The sequence below is a fragment of the Rhineura floridana genome, chromosome 9 (assembly GCF_030035675.1).
Source record: "Rhineura floridana isolate rRhiFlo1 chromosome 9, rRhiFlo1.hap2, whole genome shotgun sequence".
Classification (NCBI taxonomy): Eukaryota; Metazoa; Chordata; class Lepidosauria; order Squamata; family Rhineuridae; genus Rhineura; species Rhineura floridana.
The window spans coordinates 63808199-63828977 of record NC_084488.1 but is presented as its reverse complement, the minus strand read 5'-3'; the positions used below and the strand labels follow the sequence as shown (position 1 = coordinate 63828977).

The 20779-nt window shown below is 41.3% G+C and overlaps 1 protein-coding gene across 4 annotated transcripts in view; it reads right to left on the bottom strand.

The window, feature by feature from the left end:
• Nucleotides 1–20779, bottom strand: part of LRBA (LPS responsive beige-like anchor protein) — a 654576-nt gene that overhangs the window by 180438 nt on the left and 453359 nt on the right. For all 4 annotated transcript variants that reach the window (XM_061584671.1, XM_061584674.1, XM_061584673.1 and 1 more), the window contains exons 43-44: nucleotides 18777–18892; nucleotides 17034–17146 (exon numbers count right to left, since the gene is read on the bottom strand). In XM_061584671.1, coding sequence (XP_061440655.1) covers nucleotides 17034–17146; nucleotides 18777–18892 — 229 coding nt within the window. The remainder of the gene's footprint in view (nucleotides 1–17033; nucleotides 17147–18776; nucleotides 18893–20779) is intronic.

The following is a 20779-nucleotide window of genomic DNA, read 5'->3' as shown; positions in this document are numbered from 1 at the left end:
TCCTGCTCCACCCCCCCTCAGGCCCGCACAACCTCTGAGTGGGTGTTACAGGTTAGCCTCAAAGGTGAGCCTTATCCTGCCAACTGGCCGCACAATCTGGAAGGCAGGCCTCAGAACCCACTGATCTCCTTAAAGGGTGCCTAAGGGTGGTCACCAAACCCTACCTTATTAAATTCTGCACCTATCCACCACAGAAGAGGACAAGCCTCAGCTTAGTCCCTCTTCCCCCACCTGCGACAATTATCTCACGCAGGGCACTCTGCAGATCAGAAAGAAACGTATTGCATACCACATCATACCTGGTTTCATGCTTTTTAATTTTATTACATTTATATCCTGCCTTTCTTTCATCAAGAAACCTAAGGTAGCATACACGTGGTTCCCAGGTGGTCTTCCATCCAGGCACTGACCAGACGCACAACTGTTAGCTTCAGCAAGGTGGTGGCCTTATGTGCTTTCACCCTTGGACCATACCCATGCTTATAACTTACAGATCTAGCAATTAACATGAAAGAGTTTCCATATGGGCAGTTCCATAATTATTCATTTTGTGAAAAAGGTACTGTTGGACAATGTGTGATATCACTGAAAGGTTTTTAAATCTATAAAACAATTACTAATTTTAATATATTGACCACTTTGCTAATTACAGTAGAACACAAGTAAGTTAAGTGAAGCTTTTTTTAAAAAAAGGCAGTTGCCACCTTGGTTTATATTAATAGATGCATAATATACAAGAGACTAGGGATAATAGTAACATTCTAATTAGCACCGATTAAACCTCAGCTGAAGTACTGCTTTGTATTTAGCTCACCTCATTTTTAGATAGATACCAAAATGCACTCACTCTCTCTCTTCTCTCACTCTCTCTCTCTCTCTCTCTCTCTCTCTCTGTGTGTGTGTGTAATGAAAGGTTACATTTAGAATAAACAAAGATAGGAGATTACATTCTCAAATATGTTAGAAGAACAACTGTACACCAAGGTCACTGAAGAGAAACTAATTGATTCAAGCCACAGCAAACTGAACATGCTTTCTAACTATGTTTGAACAACAGATCAGATGACTCAGAGTCAGTCAGGGCTGGCCCAAGACATTTTACTGCCTAAAGGCAGAGCAGCAGCATCAAGCTAAAGTGCATAGTACCCAAGGATCACCAAGTTATTTTGGCATCTGAGTGGGAAAAAAACCCGTACAAACATCTATTCATTGGAGAAAGATACAATAATAAATAAATACATACAGGCTGTCATTTTATGGCACCCAAAACTTGGTGCCTAAGGTGGCTGCCTCACTCTTTCTAATGGTAAGACCAGTCCTGAAGCCAGTACAGGTGTAATTAACTCTTCAATTACCTCATCCTTAGTTAAAGATTTGGGAACAGCTCCTCCCTACTAACCTCTTCCCCCTCCAGTGATCATTAAAGCCTACATCAGCAGTGACCTGATCATACTTAATGCTAGCCAGGATATAAAATTAACCAGATGTCTGAAAGGAGCCTCAACCCTGGTTTCAAATGCTGGTTAAAAACCCAGCCTTGTAGGCCTGGTCCTACATTAGGCAGAGTGAGAAAGTTGTCTCAGACAACAAATACTTTGGGGGGAGGGACAGTAAAGAGTGACAGTTAGGTACTGGAGCTCTGTGCACCATGTCACATTCCCTATACCCTATAAGCCTGCTGTCATCAGGTGAAGTGGAGAATGTTGTCTCATCATCAGTGTTTAAGTAAGTTTCAATTGCCAGTTTAGTTAGCTTCTATATGTAGAATGTTGGAGCATCTTGTCCTTTGTCTCAGGCCCAAAATCTCTCAGGATGGCCCATTGTTAGCATTGGGAATGGCCAAAGCCAGTGCTGATACAAGGCTTGACCATGGTAACCTTGATCACCTGAGGGAAGAACCAAGGAGGATTTCCAGGGGACATTTTAGAGAGACATCTAGCAGAGAAAGGTTAATTCTAGGAAACTTTAACATTATAGAAAACCAGCCTAGATAGTGTCCATCTCTACCTTTACCATAGGAAGCTGCATTATATTGAGTCAGACCATTGGTCCATCTAGCTTAGTATTGTCTACACTAAGTGGCAGAGGCTCTCCATTATTTCCAACAGGATTCTCTCCTAGCCCTACCTGGAGATACCAGGGGCTGAACCTGGGACTTTCTGCATGCAAGGCAAGTGTTCTGCCACTGAGCTATGGCTCCTCCATTCTTTTAAAAGTAGTCATAATCATCCACTGAATACATAAAAGGACAATGATATATTAGAGTTTTAACACAGACCTGAATCTCACTAGTCTACCACTACAGGACAGGGTATAAAGCTTAAACTGCTCAGACATGATAATAGAGGGGAAATAAACATGTCCTAATCTGCTCAACTGGAGGAGGGAATGATTAGTCACACAGAAAATGAGAAGCTTCATAATGTATGTGTACATACAATGTGTGTGTGATTATTCATACACATCACCCGCCCACATATACATACACACTGCCAATTGGCTACTGGACCATATCCATTGTCATGTTACTAACATATAAAGCCCTAAAAAAACTTGGGGCTAAGTTACCTGAAAGACTGCCTGTTCCTGTATAGACCTGTAAGGTCATTTAGATCAGTGTCCTTCAACTTTGGGTTCCCAGATGTTATCAGACTACAACTCCCATGATCCCTTGACTAGTGCTAAGCTAGCTGAGGATGATGGGAATTGTAGTCCAATAATGTCTGGGGACCCAAAATTGAACAACAGTGAGTTAGATCATCTGGGAAAATGTTACTCATGGCACCACACGCTATATAATATCAGCAGGATGGTGACCTGAAAATTGGCATTTTTTGCTCCTACCCGGGGGAATACCCTTTCCCTTGCCGTGTGTGAAGATGTATCTTTTTACTCAGGCTTTCACTGATCCATAAGATTATTATTCAATTCCTGTTTTGTTTGTTCCTATTTTCATCTGTTCACATAATGCTGTTTTACTGTTTCAATGATATTGATTTATTGCTTTTATGTTTTGTTTTGTTTTGTTGCATACCTCTTGGGGTTGTTTTTAATATCAGTAAGTTTAGAGATGCTTTTAAAGATAGACAGACTGGACACACACACTTGTGAGGCCTGGGGATTACTGTATCTCAGGGATGGGGAATGTGGCCCTCAGTTCCTGCTTGTGTGTTTTCTATAGCAGCATTCTTCAACCTTGGGTCCCCAGATGTTGCTGAACTACAACTCCAAACATTCCCCAGCCATCTTAACAGATGGCTGAGGATGATGGGAGTTGTAGTCCAGCAACATCTGAGGACCTGAGGTTGAAGAACACTGTTCTATAGGCATTTGGTTGACCACTGTAAGAACAGAATGCTTGACTGGCCTGATCCAGCAAGCTGTTCTTATGTTGTTGGACTCCAAATCCATTAGCCCCAGCCAGCATGGCCAATTGTCTAGGATGATGGGAGTGGTAGTCCAGCAACATCTGGAGGGCACAGCTTAGCCACTCCTGTTTTATATTATACCTATAACTTTCACAAGTCTATTTCATATATACACCGGGAAACGTATGTAATTATTCAACAACACTGTTTGCCCCTAAGCTACTACAGCTTTTTGGAGCCGTATTCTATACTATCTTCTGCACAATCTGAGCATTTTAAGGAGGATTATTATATATTTTTTTAAAAGAAGAACATAGAAAAGAGCCAGTTCCTGTTTTTTGTCATACACTAACATGCCCCAAACCAGGCAACAACAAACCACTTTATGATGCTATGTTGTTCTCAGTGGCTTCCAGAGCACATCAGGGACACATAAGAGGCAAAGCCTGCCCACCTCAATCAACATGGACTTCAAAACTGATGCAGAGTGCCTGTATGTGCAGAGTACACACAGGTACAGTATGTCTTCTCCAGTATTTGCCCCATTCAAAAGTGGACATGATGGCACTTGTAGAAAACAATTCCTAAATTGCTGTGGGAAATTCCTCTAGAAAGTAGGAAGGGTTCCATGCATTTTCAACTAAAAGGATTCAACCTAACAGAGCTATGCTTTTTCATCCACTGAAAATGTGTTTGTAATTAATGAGAGACACTGAACCACAATTACTCTTCATCTAACACGTGTTCATATTTCTACTGTACAAATCTTCACACAGTATATTCTACACAATAACTAGTGTCACAAAATAGCAGCTGCTTTTGGATAATACCCATGAAGACATTATTCTGTGTGTGTACACCCAAGACATAAGCCTAATCATTCCAAGACATAAGCCTAATCATTCCAAGTACTTTTATACTGCAGCATATTTGTTTTAATATGTAAAGAAAATCCTTACAGCATTTTTTTTTAATATTATCGTTGTGGCAAAGGAATACAGATAAATAGTCCTTGGTTGGGTTGTTAAAGGATTATATGCCTTGTTCATGGCTCAGGCAACTATTTTGCAGCTGCTGCTTTATCTGACTGACAAGTATAACCAATGGGTTGTGATAAGCATTTTTATCAAACCCATGGGTATTTTGTTGTGTACACTGAAGATATGGTATAATGCTATTACTGTTATCACTTCATACTCCTGATTTGATTTAATACCTTTGACATATACCCAAGCTATAGTTTTATATCTGCATTCTTAGAAAAGCATTTTACAAAGCTATTTTTGAATATGCACTAGCCAAACTAGAGAATAAATATTTTACACAAACACCAACCATAATGTACTTTGTTTTTGAAGTAAGTAAATAGAAATATTAATTTCTACATATCAAGAAGAGATCCTTATTTTACTGCTCAGTTATGTTCTGCACATATTCCTTGAATTAATTGTTTGGTATGGTGTACATATGCACACCATTTGAAATGTGGTATTGGAGGAGAGCTTTGCAGATACCATGGACTGCAAAAAAGACAAATAATTGGGTGTTAGAACAAATTAAACCAGAACTATCACTAAAAGCTAAAATGATGAAACTGAGGTTATCATACTTTGGACACATAATGAGAAGGCATGATTCACTAGAAAAGACAGTAATACTGGGAAAAACAGAAGGGAGTAGAAAAAGAGGAAGGCCAAACAAGAGATGGATTGATTCCATAAAGGAAGCCACAGACCTAATCTTACAAGATCTGAACAGGGTGGTTTATAACAGATGCTATTGGAGGTTGCTGATTCATAGGGTTGCCATCAGTCATAATCAACTTGAAGGCATATAACAACAACAACATCCAAGATGCACTCACATCTAAGATGAAACCATCTGTTCTCCGCTAAGTAGCTTGTTCAGGGATAATTTGGTTCTCTGACTGAAAAAACCTGGCAAGTGTCTAATTGGGAATGCAGAGACCATCAAGAAATTTCTGCATCATCACCACAGACACTTCCAGGAAGACCTCTTATTTCCCAACTGGAGGGACAACTCTCCAAGTATGAAGCAGTGCCTTCTTACTTTGATCCTGTGAAAGGAGGGGTGGAAGCTGCTCGGAAAAAAATGTCAGGGCTTATCCCAGTGTTCACTAGGTGGCTATCATCTCTGTTATAGTTTTCACAATTAAAAAGTAAAGACGGGCCAATGCCATACATAGACACCAATATTTCTCTTCCTGCTTTCCCTTCTCACAGCAACAATTCTGTTGTTCTCCATTGTTTTCTCCTCAAAACTACATTCTGTGGCTCCTGCTGGGAAGAAGGGTGGGATACAAATGAAATGAAATGAAATGAAATGAATAAATAAATAAGGCTTCTAGTACTGGTAGAGTGTTGTGCCTAAGAAATACAGTGTTGTGCCTAAGAAACTGAGCTATGAATCTCTAAATCCCTTGTTCAAATCTCACCTTTGCCATGAACTCACTAGGTAGTCTTTAGGTAAGCTAATATCTTTCAGCCTCAGTCTCCGCATCTGAAATGTGGGGGATAATAATAGTGCTTTATGTTACAGGGCTGTTGTAATCAATAACGTAAAGCACTTTGAACATTAGAAAGCACTATACAAATGTCAGATATTATTGTTTCCTTTGTCCTTAACTGTAAGTAGCTGGGGTCAGAAAGCACAGGCTGACTTCCCTGCTGTTGCCATTACCAACAACTGGTAGTGCAAGCTGTGATGGATCCCAATAGTCAAAGCCTACTTAAGTCTCTTCAACACTCAGAAGACTGAGGTATACATTATTTAAACTTCTGTGTTACACTGGAGATGTATCTTAATATATTTATATTATACATAACATATTTAGGAATACATATGTTCACTGGTTTAAAAATGGCAAAAAAAATTATGCAATCTGAATATGTAGATTGAATTATTTAGCATGTTTCCACTAGCTATTAAAAGGGGCAAGAGAATTTTAGTCCTCACCTCTTAACAAATAGAAGCATAGATATCTGGGATCTGGTATTTCTCCAGATATGGCCCAAACTATCTCAAGATTATCAAAGCGATCAGTGGCTAGTAACTTGTTTTTTCTATAATGAAATTTGTCATTTTGGTGGCTTTGATTCACTCCACGCCACAAATTGCATTTCAGGCATAGTATGGTATCATGGATATGCAAAATATACATAGCCCTAGGTGCGCTACAGAAGCATAATCTGATTAATAGCTCATTGCTAGAAGAAACTGACACCACTGGAATGGACATTTTAATTGTTTTATTTTAGCTTAACTTCATGAACCACTATTAGCACTATAGTCAAAAAGGGGTTTTTAAACAATAAAATATTTTTAAATGAAATAATAATTCTCAGATTATTTATTAGGGTATATTTTTCAGAAGTCAAGGAAGATTATGGAGCTACTAACTGAAAAGAATGATCTTTTCCAATGTGTTGGAAACAGCTTTTGAAGCTAGAAACTGGAGGCTTCAATCTGATTTGGAACCTGAAATATTTACTGAAGCAATTCTAATCTAGTGCAGTCTAATGTACAGTGCAATCTAATTGTACAGTATATGATTAGCAAGCACAGAATGAGCCAGAAGATATAAAAAGAATGACATGCACTATATGCTACTTAGCTCAGCGTCATACATGATATAAAAGAGACTTCAAACTAAGCTTAGATATTTGAAGGCCAGTGACCAGACACTAGCCTAGTTCACACGTAACAATAAGCCATTGTTTATTATAATATGATTTATTAAACCATGGCTTAGTATTATGTGTGAACTGTGCCAAGCAGCTTAACTAGGATTTACCCCCCCCAAAAAACCCCAACACCACAAAGATCTGAAACAATGGTATGTTGTTGGATTTTGAACCTTAATTTGTTTTAACTATGGCTTGGCATTAAGTCCAAAGCCTGCACCTTTCCTTAGCCATGGTTTGTTTAGCCACCCCACTCCAGATGCTCACTAAGCAATACATGGAGGATAAGGCTATCACTGGCTACTAGCCATGATGACTGTGCTCTGTTTCACGGTTCAAGACAGTGTACTGAATACCAGTTGCTGGCTCCCAGGAGGGGAGAGTGCTCTCGCGATCCAGTCCTGCTTGCAGGCTTTCCGCAGGCATCTGGTTGGCCACTGTGAGAACAGCATGCTGGACTAGATGGGCCATTGGCCTGATCCAGCAGGCTGTTCTTATGCTACAAAGGCATGAGGCAAGAGCAGCTGTAAAACAAACCAGGCTTTGGAGAAACAAGCCATGGTTTGTTTGAACATCTGTGGGACAACCTCATGGTGATATCTCCACACTGAAAATTCCTGCTTTTAATTGCTCTCAATATTGCTTATACCCCTGAAGCACAGAAGTCAGGTAAAGTTCCTCTGACCAAATACATTCCTGGTGTGTAAATTTCACATGGAGCAAGTGTATGTATCATATTACAATAAACCTGAATTTATTAGATTGGAATTCATTGAAATGTATTATTGTATTGTTTTAATGTGGCTTCTTACTCTGTGATTGTGTGGACAATGAAGAGCTGCTTATGAATAATATAAATAAATAGAATTCTTGACCACTTACAAGTTCATGAGCTTACCATTCCCTTCTCTTGTCCACATTAAACAAAACCTAGGATTACATCAGCCCAATGATAACACTAACTATGGTTTAGATTAGTGGTTCCCAACCTGGAGGCCATGACTTTCAGGGGGGCCACAAAGTAATCCAGAGGGGGCTGCGAACAGTAAATAAATGAATTATTAATTTTTTTTAAAAAAGTCTTCACTACCTGGATGCTGACTGCTCCCCACTGCTGCTGCAGACAACACCTCCCCTTACTCCAAGTGAGAGGGGAGAACATTTGCTGAAGCACCAGAGTGCCTTTCAGGCGTGTTGAGGGCAGGCATCTACCTATAAAACATGTGGCAGACACCAAAGGATGCTGAGGGTGGAGCTACCAGGAAGAAAAGGGGATTACTGTTGCCGACTCCTGTCTCCTCGCACTGCCACTGCTGCTGACACCCTTACTGAGAACAAGAAGAGAAGGTTTTCTGTGAAGCAAAAAGAAGAACAGTCACAAGGAAAGGCTGCTTTCACCTTTCCTTCCTGGCAGCCAGGCTCCCTGACTTTCTTGGCTCCTGATTAACTGCCATCTCCTTTTAAAAATTGTTCTTATTTGCAAGGCTGCCCAGATCTTACCTTCGGCCCAGGCGGAGCCAAGGAACAGTGAGGAAGCTCAGGACTTGCTCACCCCCCATCTCTGAGGCTAAGTGTGTGTGTGCCAGAGTCCCCCCTTTCTTCCACCTACACTCCACCCTCCCAATCTCTCTCTCCAAGATGCTGTGGCAGTTGAGGGCTTCCCCCCACCCACGTGCCCAAATGCATGCACACATACAGATGCTTGCAGGAGGGACGGGTATGTTTGTGTGCGTGCGTGCGTTGATCTGTCCTCTGCACCACTCTCATTCCCCGAGTGCATGCTAACCAAGTCATCAGTTCTGAAGATCACTCCAAGGCCTAAAAGCACTACCCCCCTACTCAATCTATCCCCCCTTTAGTCTTCATCTTTTAGAATCCCCACCACCACCACATTGCTTCTTTTTATTATTATTATTATTATTAAAAAATCTCAGCAGGTTGGCTGAGGCTGGGGTCCACATACTGCAGCTGAAATGTATGTATTTATTTAATTATTATTGCATTTATATCCCACCTTTCCTCCAAGTTGCTCAAGGTGGTGCACGTAGTCCCCCCCTTTCCATTTTATCCTTACACCAACCCTGTAAGATAGGTCACGTTGAGAGACTGTGTCTGGTCCAAGGTCACCCAGTGGGCTACATAGCTGGGTAGGGATCTGAACCTGGATCTTAGTCCAACACTGTAACCCACTGGTGTTGGGAGACAGGACTGTACACCTTCAGATTATGTGGGGGGAGGGGGATACCTATCTGATGAACCTTTGCATTAAGAAAAGAAAGCAACACCTCCCCACCTGTAAGGAGCTTTTTATGGAAAGGGATATTTGGAGATGTGATTTTGCCAGACACCATTTTTTCACTTAACAGAGGCTTAAATTACAATTAGTGTGGGAGGCGGGGTCACAATTTTTTTTGAGCTTATAAAGGGGGTCCCATTCTCATAAAGGTTGGGAACCATTGGTTTAGATTAAACAGAGCTTGCAAACCAGCTTCAAACACTGTTAGTGTTAATGCAGATTTAAGCTTGTACCATGGTTAATGTTGAGAAGGTAAGGGAGGGGAAAGAGGGACTGTGTGAGCCTGTGGCTCACTCCCAATCTCTTCATCATGGTTAAGAGACTGAAACATTATTATCTGGGGCAGACTTGCATCTTCCTCTTGATTGCTACCCTGTATCCTGGAATAGTACATTTCACTCAGATGCAACCATCAATCCATTATATTAGGAATGTTAACAAATTATTCCTTTTTACGCTGTAATCTCAGAACTGAAAGACACTCCAAGATATAACATGTATAATTGGCTGTTAGTGTACTCTATAAGTATTAATGTATTAATATTACTGTATTAGTGCACTGCAATCACAAGGCAGACTAATCATGAAAGGTGTGTGGCTTCTGAACTTGCTGATTCAATTTTTCTAACTGCGAGAGTTCTTTGTTAGTATTTCCGAAAGTTGTGCAGGATGCTGAAAGCACTTTCTGTAGGCATGCAGGGATGCTGCTACTAAACAAAGCATAGCTCGCAAGTGTCTGGGGTTCATAGGATCAGACCATTCTGGGATTTTAACTAAATTTGACATATACAGTATACTCCAAAAACTATTTTTATTTATTATTATTACACTTATATCATGCCTATCCTCAAAGGAGCTCACAGTGGCATACAATCACCCTCCCGGTTGTTATCCTCACAACAGCTATGTAGGTAGATTAGGCTGAGAGACAGTGACTGGCCCAAGGTCACCCAGTGAGCTTCATGGACAGCCATGAACTATTAAATTATATCTTCCCCCAAAGATAGATTTTTTAAAAGTTCCCTTTCAAGTAATTACACCACAATCTTCCATTAAAGAGACTCTAGTTCAAATTCATTTTTCTTTGTTTAGACTTAAATCCTATCTGATACCATAGGCTCCAGAATTCTACAGAAGTATGATATCAGATCACATGCTAAATGCTGCAAGTGTAAAATGCAGGTAAAGTTTTAGCACAGTAAAGGTTTGGTAAAGTAAAACATCTTTAAAGGTTGTTCAATAAATTAAAGAGAAATAACAAACAATTTATATTAAGAATTTTTTACCTCTTCCCAAAATTTCACTATTCATTATTAATGTAAGATTTGCAATAATAATATAATAATAATAAACTTTATTTCTACCCCGCCCTTTTTCCAATAGGACTCAGAGCGGCTTACAACTAAAAACAACACCATTAAAACATATAGAGTATATTATTAAAAAAGAATTAAACTATGAGAAAAATTAAAACCATAAAATATAGGTTAAAAACAGTGGACAATTTAAAATAATAAAATCATATAATGTAATCACCAAACCTATGACACTTAATCCTGGTCGTTCTCTATCCCAAATGCCCGTTGAAATAAAACAGTCTTTACTTGTCGCCGGAAAGACGGCAAGGAGGGAGCTGATCGCACCTCACCTGGAAGGGAGTTCCACAGCCTAGGGGCGGCCACGGAAAAGGCCCTATCTCGTGTCCGTGTCATATGTGCTTGTGAAGGTGTGGGGAACACAAGAAGGGCCTCACCTGAAGATCTCAAATCCCGGACAGGTTCATGTAGGGAGATACGATCTGTCAAATAGTCTGGACCTGAGCTGTATAGGGCTTTGTAGGTCAAAACCAGTACTTTGAATTGTGACCGGAAACAAATTGGCAGCCAGTGGAGCTGTTGTAACAGGGGAGTTGTATGGTCCCTGTAACCAGCCCTGGTTAGCACTCTGGCTGCAGCTCTTTGTACCAATTTAAGTTTCTGAACAGTCTTCAAAGGCAGCCCCATGTAGAGCACGTAGTATCTTCTGGGTTGCTGTTTTGTTTTTTAACTGCCAGTTGAGATCCTTACAGTGCAATCCTACACGTCTTTAACTCAGGTATAAATCCCATAGAGGCCAGTGAGACTTAACACCTAGTATGTGTGTGTTTGGGATTTCACCCTTAATTTCATTTACAGCTGGGTCAAATAATGGATGCAAGTCCAGCAGAAAGAACAAAACATAGTTATGGCTGATGCCGCTAGAATATTCTGTACAGTAACCAAACTCTGAAAGATGGAGTCTGACGTAGCATTAATCAGAAACAGCACTTAAAATGCAGCAGATAAAAGATCAACTGCAATTAAATACAGGGAGAGCAGATCATCAGGTGAGATGCAGAATGCAGAGACACAAACACTCACTTCACTACACAAATAGTGCCTGGAGAACAGCAGCAGCAATAAATCAACACTCAGGCAGAAATGTTTCTAAGATATTGCACTAGAGGCTAAAATAAATACAAAAGCCATACTTCTGGGTGTTTTTTTTTAATTGTTTGCTTCGCTACAATATAAAGTCTAAGTACTGTGGTTCAGTAGAATCTTTAGACCTTTATTTTTCAGCTGTCAAAAGTGAGGATTCTCTCAACATGTGTGATCATCATTACAAGTCTTAAAATACATTAACGTGCTACATATTTTATAATCATTATCTTATTTTGCCCTCTGGAAGGATTTGCAAAGAAACCTAAAGAACTCAGCTTGCATTTAAAAACAAAACAGAGCTACATTTCTAAACATAGGGTGCTTTCACACTGCACTTCATTCCGTTATTCTGACGATTTATTTCCTGTTAAATTGTGCATAAAATTTGAGCTTTCACACGACATAACAGGTAGCTCTGGATTTCTGGTGGAATGTAGTGGAAGTTTAGCGCTAATTTCCACAATAAATGATACCAGAAAAATTCTGATAGCAGGCTAGGAACCCGGAAGATTGCAGGAGTTTTGCACTAGCTGCCGCTGCTCATGTGACAGCCATCCCAGCATGCAGTGCGTTCCTGCCCTTACCAACAGCCGTCCCAGCATGCAGCCTTCGCGTGCTGCTGCGCTGCCACCGCCGCGCCTCCCAACCAATCCCAGCTGCTCCTGAAAGCAGCCTGTGCTGCTGCTGCTTGTGCTCAACCAGAGCCTCTCAGCTGATCGCAGAAGGAACAAGCAGAAGGAACAAGCAGAGCTTTTGAACAGAAAAGGTGGGAAAAGAAGAAGTCTTCTAATGGCCGCGGTAGGTGAGAGTGCTGTGTGAAAGACCATTGCACGAAATGCCGCTAAATTGGTACTGCAGTGTGAAAGGGATTTTTGAAATCCGGAACAAAGTGCTAGATTTTTAATCCGTTAAACTAGCGCTATTAGCCCCATGTGTGAAAGCAGCCATAGTGATTGTAGAGGGAAATGTTAAAATGTAATATAAAGAATGAGCAACTTCAATTACAGCAGAAAAAGGGGCAACAGAGTCTACAAAAAGTTAAGTAACTCCTTCTAACAAAATTTTAGTCCATTCTTTAGTGTACTGCCTTCAAGTCGATTCCGACTTATGGTGACCCTATGAATAGGATTTTCATGAGGCTGAGAGGCATTGACTGGCCCAAGGTCACCCAGTGAGCTTCATCACTATGTGGGGATTCGAACCCTGGTCTCCCAGGTCGTAGTCCAACACCTTAACCACTACACCACAAAATAGTGGCATGCATTGAAATGAAAATGGACTGCCTTCAAGTCGATCCCGACTTATGCCGACCCTATGAATAGGATGTTCATGGTAAGCGGTATTAAGAGGGGGTTTACCATTGCCTCCCTCTGAGGCTAGTCCTCCCCAGCTGGCTAGGGCCTACTCAGCTTGCCACATCTGCACAAGCCAGCCCCTTCCTTGTCTGCAACTGCCAGCTGGGGGGGCAACTGGGCTCCTTGGGACTATGCAGTACAGTGCCATTAATTAGGTAAAACACCATAAGTAACTTGACTGATTAGCAGGCCAATTTATTTATTTCACCTCTCATATTCAGTTGCTGTTCCCAGTGCTTCAAATCTCCTTTCTGCCTTGGGTATCTCCAGTTCTCCATACCTCTCATAAGAACAGCAGTCCTGTTAGATCAGACCTAGCGGTCCATTAAACCCAGCATACTTCTTCATTCCTTCTCATTATAGACCAACACACACAAACTTTATAACAAATGTGAAATATAAGATGCGTTAACAGTGGCATCATTTGACCTAGATGTTTTCTTCTAATCACAAGCATATGGAATCTTTGTGGTGATAACTGGGTGATAAAAAAACCCTCATTTTGTATGTTCATTGAAGGCATACTTTAATCATTTCATACATTCTAGGATAAGTCCTGGTTTGAATACAGGTTTCAAATCTATGTGTTGGCAATTTCATGCATTCAATTCAAGTCCTGCTAATTAAGCAGACAAATTATGAATTCATTATTATTGTTATTATAATTTACATTTATATCCCACCCTTCCTCCCAGTAGGAGCCCAGGGAGACAAATAAAACATTAAAAACACTATAAAACATAATAAAGACAGACATTAAAATATATTAAAACAAAACATCTTAAAAACATATTAAAATACATCTTTTTATATATATTTAAAAAAGCTTTAAAAACATCTTAAAAAGCAATTCCAACACAGACACAGACTGGGATAAGGTCTCTACTTAAAAGGCTTGTTGAAAGAGGAAGGTCTTCAATAGGTGCCGAAAAGATAACAGAGATGGCGTCTATCTAATATTTAAGTGGAGGGAATTTCAAAGGGGAGGTGCCACTACACTAAAGGTCAGCTTGCTATGTTGTGCAGAACGGACCTCCTTATAAGATGATATCTGCAGGAGGCCCTCGCTTGCAGAGTGTAATGATCGACTGAGTATATAAGGGGGTAAGACAATCTTTCAGGTATCCTGGTCCCAAGCTGTATAGGTCTTTGTGCACCAAAACCAGAACCTTGTACTTAGCCCAGTAGCTAATGGGCAGCCAGTGCAATTCTTTCAGCAGGCAAGTGACATATTGGCGATACCCTGTCCCAGTGAGCAGTGAGGCCACTGCATTTTGCACCAGCTGCAGCTTCTGGACCAACCTCAATGGCAGCCCACATACAGCCCATTACAGTAATCTAACCTGGAGGTTAACAGTGGTCAGGCTACCCTGGTCCAGAAATGGCCACAGCTGTCTCACCAACCAAAGCTGGTAAAAGACACTCCTAGCCACTGAGGTCAGCTGGGCCTCTAGTGACAAAGATGGATCCAGGAACACCCCATCAAGATTGCAGGTGAGCAACTTTACCCTCAAAGTGCCTTGCAAACAATTCACAGTGGGCCTCCAAGGGTCTAAAACTCCATTTCCGGAGGTTGATGTCAACAGATCCCTGACAATACAGAAAAGCTCCAGCTGCTTGAGGATGCAATGGTGGCAAAGAAGTGGGCTTTCTTCGCCACCCTCACCACCACACAGTAGGTACAATTAAGATGTTTTACTCGTGCCCAATCAGAGTCACAGCATGTCTTTCACCACTTGCACTCTAGCCATCGTCTAGCCTGTTTCATTGCCCTTAGCTCACTGGTGTACAAAGGTGCAAACCAAGCTCCACAATGCTAGAGAAGGAGCTCAGGGGCAACCATGTCAAGACCCCAACGCGCCTCGTTGTTCCACAGCATGACAAGAGCTTCAACAGGGTAAGTTGCACTATCTACTGGGAACTCCCATTTGTCTCCAGGGGCGGACCATTTTAATCTCTCCACCATCCCTGCAGGTGAGGATAGGAGCCATAAGTCTAAACTTCTCTAGGAAGTGTTCTGACCATGACAATGGGGTGACATCCACCCCCTCTATTTCCAAATCACCCCTTCCTCCATCTGTAACAAAAACCAAATTGAGGGTGTGCCCTGCCCTATGCATCGGGCTGATGATAACTTGCAACAGCCCCATGGTCATCATGGAGGTATGAAGTCCCAAGCCAGAACACAAGAGGCAGCCTCAGCATGGACATTAATATCACCCAGGACTATCGTTGTGGGCTCCTCCAGTACCACAGCCAAGATAGCCTCTGCCAGCTTGGTCAGAGAAGCCACTGGGCAGCAGGGTGAATAGTACACTAGCAGCAACCCTAGTTTACTGTCTCCTTGGCCCAACACCAGATGCAGGCCCTCACAAACAGCTCCAAGACAGAGTGGTTTCCTGGTGACAGAGATGGAAGTTCTGTAGACCATAGCAACCCCTCCTCCCTCCTTGCAGCCTGCTGGTGTTGCACCAAGTATCCAGGTGGGCAAAGCTGGGTCAGATCAACTCAACTCAGATCAACTTCTGTGTTGGAATTGCTTTTTAATATGCTTTTAAACCTTTTTTTTAATGTTTTTTAACCTTTTTAAAAAAAATGTCTTCAAAGCTTTTAAAAAAATGTTTTTAAAGTTGTTTTGTTTTAATGTATTTTAATGTCTGTTTTTATGATTTTTTAGTGTGTGTTTTTAGTGCTTTTGTTTGCTACCCTGGGCTCCAGCTGGGAGGAAGGGCGGGATATAAATCAAATAATAAATAAATAAACTCCACCCAACTCACTCACTCAGGTCTAGGTAATGTACACCAAATTTACATCTTCATTCATGATCAAATCATGGATGAATATGATCTTATTGTGTACCGATCTGGTGTTAAACAACAGCACACACAGGCCAGTCGGCACAGTAGATGAGCAATGAGGAACCCGTCCATGGGAGGAGTGGGAGCAAGGAACAAGGCATAGATAGCCTGGCCTTCAACTTCTATGGTAGCTCACCACTTCCCCATAGCTATACCTCCCTCTACCCATGCTCACTGAAATTGGGGTGGCATCACCATGTCCTTCCTTACTCAGACTCCTCCTATATACCTGGTAGGAACCCAACAAGAGCCCACCAACAAAACCTACCTGAACCAATTATCCCAGTAGGCCTCTGAGAGAATTTGGAACAATCAGGCCTACTCAATATCTTTCACACAGGGCACATCTACTACCCCGTCCATCTCACACCCAGGGAGGGCCAGCCTTCTGCCAGTTACAGACTTTCACTCTGAAGGCATCTGGCAACTTTCTCCTATCATTCAGTTCCGGCTCTCACCCTGCACAGCAACTAGACAATCGCCTTACATCCTTCCCACTACCAATCTCCTCTTGACTGTTCTATAACCATGCACAACTTTTTATTTCTACAGAATGGAAGGTTTGGGAGTTTTAACACCTTTAGGAGCTTTGTGGAACAGCTGGGGTACCACATATAGTAGAATATGGCACCAACTGCAGCTGCTTCCTCTTCAAGAATGAACTGATATTCTGTCAGGACAAAATTATCAGGATTGGGGTGAAAGATTCTTTTTTACTGCTTAAAGCATTTGTCCCATCTACTCATGATGTGCATCCTTGTCTTCAGGGGAGGCTGAAATCTTTTAAGCCTAAATATATCCACTCTGCACTAGTAATGCTTCTTGATTCCAAATTGCTGTGCTACATTTTTTAGCAGTATCTGTAACAATTTTCCCCACCACCAAACTCTTACAAAACTGGCAGTCTCTTATAAGAAACAAGTAAGACCTACCATATAGTATTAGCATATATTTGATATAATAAAATGTAAACACCATGTTAAAAAATACCTTTGATAAATCTCTGAAGTTACTTGGAAGTGTAAGGTCCAGCTCTTCTGATTCATAGTTAGTGATAACCCAAGGAAATACAGGATACTGGTTTAAGTCATTGTAAGTACGCCCTAGTGAGAAAAACAGCAATAGCACTTTGAGAGGCAACAATGTAAATGAAACTTTTTACCCTAAAGATATTAATAATATTATTTAATAATTTGATCTGCTATGATAATGGAATACAGACAATCACTTACAACACTATTCTCATATTGCCAAGCTTTGTGGTCTGTTATAAACAAAATGCTTTTAAGAGTGAAATTACTAAATATCTCCTAAAGGCCAATTTATACTTTGGTGACTGTAAAGTCTGATGTCATGTGGGACTAACATTTTGCAAACTGCTTACCAAATGGATCAACCCAATTGTATGGAGACAGGTGCACCACCTTGTTGATTTTGTTCACCATATTTAAGATAGATGCAAACCAGGTAAATATCATTCAAAGTAGCACCAAAAAGATAATAATTAGTTTAGAATTTATGGTATATCAAAAAAGACCTAAGCAAACAGTTATTTGGCTAACACAGAAAAACCTATTAGTCCTATGCTATCTTGAAGATTAACAGATTTATGGAGGCATGGGCTTTCAAAGGTTCTACCTTTGCTGGTATCAACCCACAATCAATTTATCAATCAAGTTCCAAAAATACAAAATAAACATCAGTTCTTGAAAAAAATACTAGCTTTATTTATTGGTTTGAAGATTTGTTTTGCATTTGGAAGCCAGTAATGAAAGAGAAGGATACAAATAGTTTAAATACAACAAAATATTCCTGTAATATTCACCAAGACCATAGAGAAAAAGACATGGATAACTAGCAAATGAAATATAGATAGGATATATAAGCATTACTAGTGTTTAACATATGTTAGAATATTGAGGCTTTATACACATTAAGAAGCACTGGTGGTAAAGCAGCAGTGAGTCGAGCCCCAGCTCTTTCAGGAGGATCAAGGAGGGGGGCTGGATGAGCGTCAGTGCCGGCTGCTAGAGCAAGAGGAAGGATCAGAGGATGTGTTTGACACTGTGCCAGTTGAAACTTTCAAGGATGAGGACGGAGGGTGTGTGTTTGACACTGTGCCAGTTCCCACAGACAGTTCTCCCGCCAAAGAAGACCATGCTCAGATTCCAGACACCCCCATAGAGCCGTTGAGGGATGTCATGGCGCGCGCGCCAACTCCACCCCCCTCGAGCTCCCCAACCTCCTGAAGCCAAGTCAGCACCTATCGAGGCTGTGTTGTTGGATGAGCCAATGGAGGCACGCCCCCTTTTGCCCCGCGCCAGATGCCGGGAGAAGCTCTTCGGTCAGAGGGAGGTTCTTTGGAGGAGTCAGAGATTACGGGGGAAGACCTTTCCTACTAAAGCCTGCTCCCCCCATGACAATGGTGCTGACTCAACCCCCTTCACATGCTGCAGAGTTCACTTAGGTAGCCTAGTTAGGGATTGCAGTGAGCTAGCATAGAGTGCCTATGAAACGTATTGCCTTCAATGTTACTTTAACAAAACAGGAATTGATTCCATCCTCGTCTCCATCTCGTCAGTCTCGCTCTGGGTAGGACACAGTGTTAAAGAGGAGCAGCAGAATTTATCCAAAGAAAGAAAGGCCCATATCAGAATTCATGTCATTAATGTCCAAAACAAACTATGCCAAAATAAATAATTTGCTCATATTTGCTTGTATGCCCATTATTACCTGCTATTGTGTTGAGAAAGGTGAGATATTCAAAATTTGAAATTTCTCTGTGCTGCCATCGCTGGGTCATATTTGATGCTTTAAAGATCTGACGTGGACTGGCCATAGATATGCGCCTGAAATATAAAATCAGTACGTTGGGTAAGATACTGTGAAATCATCCTACATCCACTTTTCTTATGCCCCAAAGATCATGTTCTCCTTTTAGTGAATTATCCTTCCATGCGCAAGACTGATGGAGCCACAAGTGTCATTCATACTTGACAGATCTTTAACGTTCAAACTTTAACATCAAGAGTACGAGCAACAGAGAGGTACTTCGCAACTTCTAGTTCCAGCTGAATTGGGAACTTCAGTTCTTGCCCTTCATACAGCTTCAGCATCACCTCTGTAGCATTAAAGTAGACACGGATCTTGGTCTTTTTTCCCTGTTGGAAGGGGAACTTTGACTTTCGCAGTTCCTCACTCCACCTTCTACCCATCTTGGGAGTTACACATTATACAGCCACAAGAGTGGCTGTATACTATAGCCAGTAGGGATTTTTCCCATTCTACCATGTTAAATGAAAATACACACACACACACCTTTCTGGTGCTTTGTATAGTCCCAATTCAAAACAAAAACTTACAAGTCTTATATTGTTGAATTCAGAATCGCTTGCTCTACAACTTTGAAAGTTTTCCTGGTGATACACACACCCCCCCGGGAGAAATCACAGGTTAAAGTGAAAAACGGAAGAGAGAAAAACAAGCAGCCGTTTGGACTTTTTTCTTGAGAAGTTCTCATAATCTGTTGTTGTTCATTAAAACTCAGAGATGACTGTAAGGTATCTCTAATCAAATCCCTGAGCTTGCCCCAAACACAGAGCTTCATCTTCAGTAGGTTTAACGTAAAAAAACCGGCATGGTTTGTTTTTAATTAATAGATTAAAAAATGCATTACCGTGGATGATAACGTCACGCAGGCGCAGTAGAAACCAGGAGTTCTTTCGTTTCACTCCCCCTCCCCCTCCCCTTCCAGTACTTGGAGGAAGCAGGGGAAGTCTTTTGCTCCTGTGATTGGTGGGCAACAGACATGTGACTCACACTGGCCTTCTGCTCAGTGTTGCTCTTCCCTCATGCTCTGTGTGAGGAAGCACGAGGGAGGAAATGGAGAGCCAGATGGTCAGGAGAGAGAGAGAAATGGATGGTGGAGGAAGAAAGCCAGAGGGCAAGGATGACGGAGAAGGCAGCAGCAGAATGGAGGTGAGTGACACTGATGTGTGTGTGTGTATGTGTGTTCCCACCCCAGCTGTCTCCCGCAGCCTGCTCTTTCCACTGGCTCAATCGCCCTACCACCCCCCACCCCCTATCCTTAAATGGGTTTATAAATGACAAAAGCTCAAATACTTTTTGTCTGCAGTGTGTGTGGCTGTTTGACCTGTGCTCATAACATTGTTGTAGTTATTTTGAGATTGTATGAGACTCTTTGACTGGCATTCAGAGATTAAAGCCGAAGAGGTAGTAACTGCTGATACTTTGCAAAGTAATATAGATTGCAAGATCCACAATGTTTAAAGAAAGGGTCTCAAGCATATTTCTTTGTGTATCCTTTATACCAAGTTGGACCATTGGTCCATCTAGCTCAGTACTGACTGACAAGGTTTCAGATAAGGATCTGTCCGAGCCCTAATTGGAGATGCTGGGTATTGAAAGTGGTGACTTTTGCATGCAAAGCATGTTCTCTGCCACTAAGCCATGACCCCCTTGTAAAAGTAAAGGCATTCTTGAAGGTAATATAACATTTAAAATACACTGCTGAACTAATTCTGTTACTGCTGGTGCTAACTTGCACAGGATCCCACATCTTACCTCCCAGATTAAAAAGCAGGGAAATTCACTAATACGCAAAAAACCTTGCGGTTACCAAATTCTTCCAAGCTACACAGGAAGTGGATTGGACTGTGAAAGACCAACCCAAATGCTGTTTGCATTTTGACCAATTTGTAGGGCAGTACAATATC